Source organism: Dendropsophus ebraccatus, chromosome 3 (genome assembly GCF_027789765.1).
Source record: "Dendropsophus ebraccatus isolate aDenEbr1 chromosome 3, aDenEbr1.pat, whole genome shotgun sequence".
NCBI classification, from domain to species: Eukaryota; Metazoa; Chordata; class Amphibia; order Anura; family Hylidae; genus Dendropsophus; species Dendropsophus ebraccatus.
In genome coordinates this window covers 189,659,411-189,671,518 of record NC_091456.1, presented here as the reverse complement: position 1 = coordinate 189,671,518, position 12,108 = coordinate 189,659,411, and the positions used below count along the sequence as shown (strand labels likewise).

Sequence of the window (12,108 nt, the reverse complement as noted above, 5' to 3'; positions counted from 1 at the left end):
GGGGTAACCAGTCACAGTGTGGCTGTATTGGTCAGGTCTGGTATGGCAGTGTTATCCAGTCACAGTATGGCGGTATTGGTCAGGCCTGGTGTGGCGGTGTTAAATGTGATGTCTGGAGCTATTAGCTACCAATCCTGATGCTAATTAGTGAGTGAGGATGGGGCATCTTCAGGTTTAGTGCTTAGGGCAGCTGGTAATACTGCCCTATATACATGTACTGTATACATGGAGTAGGGGGTCCTGTGTACATGTACTGTATAGATGGAGTAGGGGGTCCTGTATACATGTACTGTATAGATGGAGTTGGTGGTCCTGTATACATGTACTGTATAGATGGAATAGGGGGTCCTGTATACATGTACTGTATAGATTGAGTAGGGGGTCCTGTATACATGTACTGTATAGATGGAGTAGGGGGTCCTGTAAACCTGTACTGTATAGATGGAGTAGGGGGTCCTGTATACCTGTACTGTATAGATGGAGCAGGGGGTCCTGTATACATGTACTGTATAGATGGAGTAGGGGGTCTACCAGTTATTTCTGTGGATATGTTGTGAGGCAGCTGCCCTAGCAACCATTCACATTACAGCTCCCTATGAAAATGAAAGCAGTAATCCTATTGGTTGCGAAGACTGCCAACTGCCGTTTTCTCTGGGCAGCTGCTGCTAATTATATCACCTGTGTGTGTAGTGTGGAGATTTTCCCATTCATCTCTATGGGGCGCCGCTCTTCCCCCTCCCCTCCTGTAAATCCGGCATGGACGAGACCTTTGCTCTAACCTTCCCGGGCACCCAATGTATCTATGTGCCAAATTTCGGGTTGAACGGTTTAGGCGTTTGGAAGTCTATACGGGACAGACAGACTTTCATTTTTATTATATAGACTAGAAAATGTACCCGGCACTGCCCGGGTATAAAGTGTCAGTGTGTTAATTAGATTTGTTCCAAGCTCGCCCAGGAGGCAAATTTATTTCCCCTTGTGTTTTTTTGTTTAAGAGGAAATCGCCAGGAGCCCTATATACCCCTACATACACTATATACCCCGACAGTTCTGCACTGTTTATGTAAATTGTAGTATAGAAATAAACTAAAAACTTTAAACATCCTAAATGTCATCATGTGATCAGACTGTATACAGAGCCTGGTTATATACAACATTGTCAGTTTTATATACAGAGCCTGGTTATATACAACATTGTCAGTGTTATATACAGCCTGGTTATATGCAACATTGGCAGTGTTATACAGTATACAGCCTAGTATACACCATTAACAGTGTTATACTGAGCCTGGTTATATACAACATTGGCAGTGTTATATACAGCCTTGTTATGTACAACATTGGTAGTGTTATGCTGAGCCTGGTTATATGCAACATTGGCAGTGTTATATACAGCTTGGTTATATACAACATTAGCAGTGTTATATACAATATTGGTAGTGTTATGCGGAGCCTGGTTATATACAACATTGACAGTGTTAGTAGAGGTCCTGTATACCTGTAGTATACAGTTGGTGGAGGTCCTGTATATCTGTAGTGTATAGTTGGTGGAGGTCCTGCATACCTGTAGTGTGTAGTTTAGGATCCCCCCCCCCACCGACTTCAGACCATAAGTAAGGTGTGTGCGCAGAAAACCTGCAGCTTATAATAAGTGCATACACAATCCTGCATCATCATAATCTGGCCCTCTTCGGCACAACCTTTCATCCTATTTAACAACAAAATATACCAGCAGCTCAGAGGCACGGCTATGGGGAGCCCTGTGGCTCCCACATATGCCAATCTGTTCCTGGGCTGGTGGGAGGACACCATCGTCTTCAGTGAGAGACATGCCCCATACTTGGATCACATCACATACTGGGGCAGATACATAGACGACGTGCTGATCATCTGGTCAGGACCCCAGCAACGATTCACGGAGTTCGTTGGAACACTGAGTGGCAACAATGTGGGTCTCAGATTCACCTCTGAATTGCACAACAACCAACTATGCTTTTTGGACATCCTCATAAAGAGTGGAAGGAATGGACACATCTCCACCGAAGCCTACCGAAAACCCACAGCAGGTAACAACCTGCTAAGATGGGAGAGTCACCACCCACAAGCCTTAAAACGGGGGATTCCGAAAGGCCAATACCTGCGAATACGCAGGAATTGCTCCACCTTAGATACCTTCCAGGAGGACGCCAAGAGACTCCAACATGGCTTCAAAGACAGGGGCTATCCGTATAAAACACTCAAGGAAGCATACCATTTTGCACTTCAGCAAGACAGGAGATATCTGCTTGCCCCTCAACCCACTGAAGCACTAGAAGACACAACTTCTAGGATTATAGGCACATATGATAGCACAGCCCTACACATCCGTGGAATCCTGCAAAAATACTGGCCAGTCCTCAGAATGGATAAGGAAATCAGGGATTACTTACCAGACAAACCACAAATCACCTATCGCCGAGGGAGAAACCTAGGAGATGACCTCACCCAGAGCCACTATGTGCCTCCTCCATTGAGAACGGCTTGAAAAATTTAAACATGCCGGTACATACAGGTGTGGAGAGTGCCAGGCCTACCCCTATATAGAGGTATCAAACTCATTCAAGGTGGCACACATTCCTCGTACCTTCCAAAACAGGACATTCGCTAACTGCAAGACTGCAGCAGTCATCATATACATGGCCACCTGCCCACGTCCTCTATCATGCGTGGGGAAGACCAACCGAGACCTGAGACGCCGCATATTGGAACACATTGGGGACATTAGCCTTACCTATATTGTATACAACGGTAGGATTCCACTACCACCAGCCCTTGCCTTGTTAGCTCCACGCTAGTCCACTATCAACCTACCTTGCCCTCCCTTCCACCTTAAGCCCTTACAAATATAATTCATTTGGGCAGTATCATCCTATCACATTCATCACCATTGGACCCTTATAGATAAACAAGGTTGTTATAGCCCAGCACCCTGTATCATCTGTAGTCAGGAACATGTTGGGGACAACCACTCTAGCATCTATATATAACCACCATATCCGTTCCCCCTCATATTTACTGTGCATTTCAACTGGTAACAACCCCCTAGTCTGCACACGGTATTACTCCATGTATATACTAAGTCTATTATTCTGGAGGTGGCCTCCCAGCCTCTTGGCATCCAACCAATGGACCAGAGGGTCCCCTATGGACTGTACACAGTGGGCCCACACCAGTCCGAGACCGGACTGATCTCCACCACTGATCATCTAGGTCCGGACCGGACTTGTCCGAGATCCATCTTAACGCGGAACTCATAAATAGTTATCACGGACGCTCCATGACAGCTTTCTACATAGAAAAATCACTAAGAGGCTACTTAGCAACAGAGTGAACGCTATTATATCATTGGCACATTTGTGTCACATGACCTGGAGCTGATGCACACATGACTAAGTATCCTACAGATGCAGCACTCTCAATAAAGCTACCTAGCAACAAATAAGACGCCAGTACACCACTGGTCCTAGAGTGTCACATGACCGGGAGTTACGCTCAATTGACCCAGCGACCTAGCAACCCAGTAGGACGCCTCTGGACACTGGCGCGATGATGTCACACCACCTACGCACACACTGCCGAGACCGTCAGGAGGACCCGCCCATTCCCCCACCTACAGGACCGTCTCACTCACATATATAGGACGCCGGACGCCACATGACGCTCCCGACACGTGCTTCCTCATCATGGACATGCACAATACGGCAAGCCAGCTACCACGGACGCCGACATGTAAGGCATGTATAGCCTCCTCACTCCACAAGGTTAGTTACTTATTATCATATGCTTTATTTGCAGCATAAATGTATTTGGGACACTTACTCCCGTATGCCACAAACTCAGAACTATTATCATAACGGGCGCACTCCGGCTCACCCTGGACCCCCGGGGAACCAATATCAAAACCTTATCACGGCAATCCAGATATCCCGGACGCTGACATGTAAGTCCCTGACTTAGGCACATCAAGCCTCGTACCTACCTTACCGATTAGACTGTCTTACATATCATTTATAGCCACATGATCTTACCCCTCCAGATACCTGCATCTGAGATCATAGTGTACACCACCACAAACTGTTATTAGTCTCTGGAATACCCTCCATCCACATGGGCTCCAAGGCTCTACTGAAGAGGTAACTACCCCCACCATATATATAGGTAGTCATATGCACAGTCGATTTATGTTGTACTTGACAACCTATATGTCCCCACCAGATACCATCTCTATTCTCAAGATATCCACTCTGACTACTAAATCAAGGTACCCCACACCCCCTACATGTTCTTATGGCTGGGCCCTTATCCTTTACATACCAGCACTGACTCTGTGATCATTTATTCGCAGCAATATTGATACCTTTACACGTGACCCACACATTTCCCTGATGAAATAACTCGTAACGCGTTGGTGGAAGTGTGACGTCTGTTTTTTGTATCTACCTATGACAGCTAGGTCTGATTCAATCGTATATGGATAGGGATAGATTGGCTAAGCAACAAGAGCCACAGATGCCACAGATGCATTACATCATTTGTTTACTCCTGTCTCGGCCACAACATATCATTGCACTAACGTATGCTAATTATACCACGTGCCATTTACCACTGTTATCGATTCAACATATTGGCATTTTGAAATATATATCATATATATTATTGTATGTGTTTTACTGCTAGTGTGCAGGGATAGTTTCTCTGCACCTGGAATTTGGGGACGCCCATACCAGGGGGCTCCCATAATAGCATAGGTAGGGATACTGTAGATTATCTTGTATATTCCTATATTCATGTATGTCTGTACTTGTGTCTGTCACAATATATATTTTTGTAATAAATTCTTCTGCACCTATGAAGTGTAGTCATACAGTGTTTCTTGCTACAATATTCATCCTTGGTGAGGACAACACAGAAGAGGTTTTCGACCCCGATTCGGTTGTCCAGTAGGATCGCTCCTTTCTTCTATCCTATCCTCTCTTTTTTTTACCTCTTCTCTATTGCACCCTTTCCACCCAACCACAGCGCCTCTTTCACGCTGGTTAGGAAGTTAGTCCCTTGGGTGGAGGAGGAGTTTAGCTAAGCCTTGGTGGAGACAGGACGCAACTTAGATAGCTCTCCACCGTGGTTCTACCTGGGCCCTGGCCCCCTGCCAGGTCTCCCTCTACAAGTGGGAGTTCTTAGTGAGTACCCCGTACGGGTAGGACGCAGACCAGTCAGCTCTCACAAACCTCTTTCTTAAAGCACCAAACAAGCTGTAAGATGCACTGCTAAGCCCTTTAGGAGAGGACTAGCCTACAGATAACCTCAACCCATCCCGAGGACTTGGAGTCAGAACAGTGCAGGACAGTCTCCATAGAAAAGTCAAAGAGCTAGGAACTGATCTGGGATCTGAGCAAAGTTACTAAAAGGTCGATGAACTCCTTCTCGACCTAACCATTCTGCTCATCCCAGGTAACAGGGTCTGGGGCCTGTGTCACCCATCAGTACGGTTCAGCCAAAGCTAGTGGGCATAAGATGGTGTGAAGACTGTAGGAAAGGTCAAAACACAGACACAGGTTGCCTTGTATTCTTTTATGCACTCCAACCTCCAGGCAGAGCACACTACTCATTAGGTTTAGACTCTCACGGCACTCTCCTCTCTACTACGCTACCTCAGTACAACCTTATCAACTCTACTACATCCTACTTAGCACTTATCCTACAGTTCTGGTGGTTCTATGTTTGTGTATTTATTGGAACTGTATCAAGTGTATCTCAAGATTCGTTGTATTCCCTGCTGCACATTAACAACTAGTAAACCAAGTCAACGTTGTCAACTGAGTCTATGATTATTCACCACCACCTGCACAGCACGTACACCGCAGCCTTACGACATTTCCCCTACCTGTGGGTGGCGGGTCCTACCACTATTCGGGAGGGTCACTACACTATCCCAAGGGACCCTGCAGCAACCCAACAGGACACCGACCACAGGGGAGAAGGGTAGAACAGGCCTCATACTGTAAAAGCAAGAGGTGTCGGTGACTGACCGAATCTGCCGCCACTGTTGAGTGTGGGGGGGGGGGGGGGGGAGGGGTGTCGCCTGTGAGCTGGTGAATGACCTGCAGGGGGGCCACAGGTGGCCTAGGGGGAGGGAGCCAGGAGACATTGATCAGCAGTAGCTGTCAGTGTCCTCCCTCACTTCAATGGGCAGGAAGAAACTAGATCATTGAAGAGATGGAGGACACCTGGTGCTGTCTCGGAGGGTGGGGGCCAGGAGCAGGGAGTGGAGACGGATTGGACTGAGATTTGATGATTCTCTGCGTTCGGTGGGGGCGAGTGCATCTAAATAACAGCAAAACTGTGCAGAATCCATAATAAATTGATATTGGAAAGATGGAAAGCTACGGGTAATGTATTAATGCCAAAAAAATTGGGGGGAATACTCCTTTAACCTTCTCACCAGCATGGGACTGATAGTGATATATTGTCCGCTGGGACTGTGCTGTATATTAGAATTTAGGCTGAATGATTATATAGCTGGAAAACTGACAGGACACAGAACTTATAATATTCCACACAGAATAGTTACAGCCGGTGACTGAGGAGAATGTGTGACTGTTCTCTGCATTTAGTGGTCACTACTCACCTGGGCGGTTACCTGTAGTGATGTCCTCCTTATACTGCTCATCACTGCTGTCATCTGTCTCTTCTTCTTTTGCCCTTATGTCTGTAGCATTCATAGAGTTCAGGTTCTTCCCCATAGAAATGTCCTCCTTATACTGCTCATCACCTCTGTTATCTATCTCTTCTTCTTCTGCCTCTTCTTTTACCCTTATGTCGGTAGCATTATAACAGTTCAGATTATTCCCTCTACTAACTTTCTCCTTATACTGCTCATCACCGCTCATGTATATCTCCTCATCTTCTTTCATCACCATATATTGAGCATAAATAGAATTTAGATCCTTCCCTGTAGTAATGTCCTCCTTATACTGCTCATCACTGCTGTCATCTGTCTCTTCTTCTTCTTTTATGGTCATATCTGGAGCATTGGTGTCAATTAGATCTTCACCCTGATTAATAAGATGTGAGAGAAATATTGTAAAAGTCATCAGACAGTAGGAGAAGTCAGGTGGGATGTACAGATCATAGGGAACATCTCCATCTACCTGATCCTGATCCTGAGGGAGAAGAGGACGGGGACATCTCTCTGGTGCTGTTCTCTTACTGGATCTGACTGGAGGGAACACATACAGAGACTGAATTCATTCTTTCCATCCAGATAATACAGAGAGGAGGTGTGTATATAGTCCTGTCTATTACCTGCTGATGGGAGGGGCTGCTGATCCTCCAGCATCACATCCTTGTACTGATCCTTGTGTCCTTCTACATACTCCCACTCCTCCATGGAGAAATAGACCGCCACGTCCTGACACCTTATAGGAACCTGACACACACAATGGTCACACAGTCATCCCCCCCACCCCTCCAGTGGTGTTACTGTATAATGTCCCAGCATTCCCAGCAGCCACAGTCTCACCTCTCCACTCAGCAGCTCCACCATCTTGTTGGTGACTTCTAGGATCTTCTCTTCCTCCATTTCCTCATGTATCAGGGGCCCCGGGATTGGGCTCAGGGTTCTTCCCCATCCTTCACACCCAGGGGCCCCACAGCGCCCACTAGAGGACTTCTTCACTACTGTGTAATCCTGTGTATGGAGAGACACATTACTATCACTCCATCCATTCCCAGAATCCCTCACCTCTCCAGTCCTATCCATCTGTTATTCCATAGATAAGAATGATGTCATGATGACATCACTCCCAGAATCCCTCACCTCTCCAGTCCTATCCATCTGTTATTCCATAGATAAGAATGATGTCATGATGACATCACTCCCAGAATCCCTCACCTCCCCAGTAAGCAGGAAGAGTATGTGTAGGGTGAGGGTTATTATCCTCTCGGCCATCTTGTCTCTGTCTCTCTCCATGGTTGATGGGTCGGTCTCTTATATAGAAGATATCAGCAGAGGATCCTGGAGAGATGAATAGAAAGTAGAGGATACAATGTATAATAATAATAATAATAATAATAATAATAATAATAATAATAATAATAATGTATAATAATATGTATATGTAGAATACAGAATGGGAATAAAAAGTACAACTTGTCCGGCAAACAACAACAAACTCTTGTCACCAGTTCAGCTGTAGTTTGCTAATAAGCTTCACCAAAACTGGAGACCAGGGTGCTGCTGTCTCTGGAAGTAACTCTGGGAGCGCTTAAAGGGATTATCCAATGTGATCCACCCATACTGCCCCCTCCCCCTTAGCACAGCTGGATGCCCCCTCTCCCCTGAACACTGTAAATCTCCTACCTGTCTGGCAGCCAGTGGGCAGATCCCAGGAGGCAGCAGCAGAGCACACTAGCAGGAGGAGGGGGAGGGGCAGGAAGGATTTCCACATGTACCTTGTGTCTGGCCCCTCCTCCTCTCCAGTGATTGGTGCTCAGGAGGCAAGGGGCGGAGCAGAGAGGTGAGCAGTGACCCAGCATTAGTACATACTGTGGGCAGGGAGCGGGCGGGACAGTCCAGCAGCAGCTGATAAGTCAGGAAGCCGCCTGCAGAGCTGTACAGGAGCCGTGTGCTTCCAGGACCTGCCATGATGTCACAGTCATGTAATCAGTCACATGGAGGAGGAGGAGTCACATGATCAGGGGCGGCTGCTAAGTGTATGCAGGATTGTGTTGTGCTGGATGAGCTGAAGTGATGTGTATGCGGCAGAGCTGTGTGTGTGTGATGTGTGTGGAGCAGAGCTGTGTATGTGTGTGTTATATATGCCTGCAGCAGAGCCCTGTGTGTAATGTACATGTAGCTGAGCTGTATATGTGTGTAATGTACATGTAGCTGAGCTGTATATGTGTAATGTACATGTAGCTGAGCTGTATATGTGTAATGTACATGTAGCTGAGCTGTATGTGTGTAATGTACATGTAGCTGAGCTGTAGGTGTGTAATGTACATGTAGCTGAGCTGTATATCTGTAATGTACATGTAGCTGAGCTGTATATGTGTGTAATGTACATGTAGCTGAGCTGTATGTGTGTGTAATGTACATGTAGCTGAGCTGTATATGTGTGTAATGTACATGTAGCTGAGCTGTATATGTGTGTAATGTACATGTAGCTGAGCTGTATGTGTGTAATGTACATGTAGCTGAGCTGTATGTGTGTGTAATGTACATGTAGCTGAGCTGTATGTGTGTAATGTACATGTAGCTGAGCTGTATATATGTGTAATGTACATGTAGCTGAGCTGTATATATGTGTAATGTACATGTAGCTGAGCTGTATATGTGTAATGTACATGTAGCTGAGCTGTATATGTGTGTAATGTACATGTAGCTGAGCTGTATGTGTGTAATGTACATGTAGCTGAGCTGTATATGTGTGTAATGTACATGTAGCTGAGCTGTATATGTGTAATGTACATGTAGCTGAGCTGTATGTGTGTAATGTACGTGTAGCTGAGCTGTATGTGTAATGTACATGTAGCTGAGCTGTATGTGTGTAATGTACATGTAGCTGAGCTGTATATGTGTAATGTACATGTAGCTGAGCTGTATGTATGTAATGTACATGTAGCTGAGCTGTATATGTGTAATGTACATGTAGCTGAGCTGTATATGTGTGTAATGTACATGTAGCTGAGCTGTATATATGTGTAATGTACATGTAGCTGAGCTGTATATGTGTAATGTACATGTAGCTGAGCTGTATATGTGTAATGTACATGTAGCTGAGCTGTATGTGTGTAATGTACATGTAGCTGAGCTGTATATGTGTGTAATGTACATGTAGCTGAGCTGTATATGTGTAATGTACATGTAGCTGAGCTGTATATATGTGTAATGTACATGTAGCTGAGCTGTATGTGTGTAATGTACATGTAGCTGAGCTGTATGTGTGTAATGTACATGTAGCGGAGCTGTATATGTGTAATGTACATGTAGCTGAGCTGTATATGTGTAATGTACATGTAGCTGAGCTGTATATGTGTAATGTACATGTAGCTGAGCTGTATATGTGTAATGTACATGTAGCTGAGCTGTATGTGTAATGTACATGTAGCTGAGCTGTATATGTGTAATGTACATGTAGCTGAGCTGTATATGTGTAATGTACATGTAGCTGAGCTGTATGTGTAATGTACATGTAGCTGAGCTGTATATGTGTGTAATGTACATGTAGCTGAGCTGTATGTGTGTAATGTACATGTAGCTGAGCTGTATGTGTGTAATGTACATGTAGATGAGCTGTATGTGTGTAATGTACATGTAGCTGAGCTGTATATGTGTGTAATGTACATGTAGCTGAGCTGTATATATGTGTAATGTACATGTAGCTGAGCTGTATGTGTGTAATGTACAGGTAGCTGAGCTGTATGTGTGTAGTGTACATGTAGCTGAGCTGTATGTGTGTAATGTACATGTAGATGAGCTGTATGTGTGTAATGTACATGTAGATGAGCTGTATGTGTACACAGTAGAGCTGTGTATGTGTACGGTGTTTACAAGTCATAAAAATTGTGGGGGAGGGGGTGTAAGTAGAGATGAGAAAAGTTCAGTTCTAACAGTTCATCGAATTTTACAGCAATATTCGGGTTGGTTTCGAACTAAACCAAACCAGTATTACAGAGTATAAGTACGAGAGGCAGCAGGCGTTATTCCAGTGAAAAAAGGAAAATTTCATAGTGCAAAAAATCATGTCATAATCATGAGTCATGGCATATAACTATAACTTCCCTTATGTCCCATTGACATCACAACATATGGGTATTATCGCCCCTGGGACAAAGGAATATTTAATGAACATAATTAGGATTTTTAATCCCCTCCTCCAGGAAGTATAAATAAACCCCGCCTCCCCAATACATCAGTCTTTTTTTATTCGTCCTTCAGCCCTAGGGGACTTCTTCCCTGATCCTTTACCTTATGTTTATAGGTGTTTTTTTCCTTCCGGGTATCCTTTTTTCTCTACTTTATCATGCTGGCGAAGCTTTAGGACCTTCTGGTGCAGGACTCTGCATAACCATGTTCAGACTCTGATATTGTTGTGGAACGCATCGGCGCCGCAGGCATGTCAGCACTGCGGCGCATCTATCATCATCACTTTCGGCGCGCGTTGCCGTCATCTGGACCCTGTATAACAATTGGGAGCCTGCTATTGTAGTTGGAACACATCATCGCTGAGTGCGTGTCAGCACTGCGGCCGACATCATCAATTCCGGTGCGCATTGTCGTCAGCAGGACATGGTGCGCTTGCCGCACTTGGACTGCATATATATTGCATCCGGGTGGGTCTGACTTCGGTCCTGCCTTGGTGCTGCTCTTGAGCTTTACAGTTTGCCTCCCAGTGAAAGTTAAGGCCCTATTCCACCAGCAGATCTGACGACAGATTATCTGCCAAAGATTTGAAGCCAAACCCAGGAACAGACTATAATCAGAGAACAGGTCCTAAAGGAAAGACTGGATTTCTCTTCTTTTCAAATCCACTTCGGGGTTTGGCTTCGAATCTTTGGCAGATAATCTGTCGTCAGATCTGTTGGTGGAATAGGGCCTTAAGTTTCTTGGGGTATAGTCCAAGTAGGTGTTGTACTCAGTTGATAGTGTACCTTACAATGCTGTTCTACGCTATATAAACTAGGACTTTTTAGGGTTATGTTAACCTCATATAATCTTCTTTCTAAGATGTCGGATATGGATACAAGGCCATCTGGAAAAAAATCTGCTAAAAGAAAACATTTCTCCTGCGCAGATTGTGAGACTCTTCTTCTTGAATGCTATGAATACCATATGAGGGCTATGTATTTCAGCTTGCTGTACGTCTTGCCGACCTAAGCCTAATGAATAACCTGATCATCAAGATGTGGTCATATGGGTTAAACATTGTCACGTACACACTTACTAGCACGTGACGTGGATACCACTGCAAGGGGTTAATCTATTTCCACTCACTCAATCTTGCACTCACCTACCAGTCAGGTGGCAAATTGAGCATAAATCACACCCCAACAAACACGCTGCCAACA

General features: G+C 45.1%; 2 protein-coding genes across 2 annotated transcripts in view; both read right to left on the bottom strand.

The window, feature by feature from the left end:
* The window catches only part of LOC138786612 (uncharacterized), a 324,608-nt gene that overhangs the window by 183,619 nt on the left and 128,881 nt on the right, over positions 1-12,108 (bottom strand). The window lies entirely within an intron of this gene.
* The window catches only part of LOC138787590 (zinc finger protein 208-like), a gene marked incomplete at its 5' end in the record, with an annotated part of 68,589 nt that overhangs the window by 3,037 nt on the left and 53,444 nt on the right, over positions 1-12,108 (bottom strand). Inside the window, 3 exons of the mRNA XM_069964936.1 lie at positions 2,173-2,308; positions 3,263-3,327; positions 6,665-7,091. Of these exons, the coding sequence (XP_069821037.1) occupies positions 2,173-2,308; positions 3,263-3,327; positions 6,665-7,091 (628 nt within the window). The remainder of the gene's footprint in view (positions 1-2,172; positions 2,309-3,262; positions 3,328-6,664; positions 7,092-12,108) is intronic.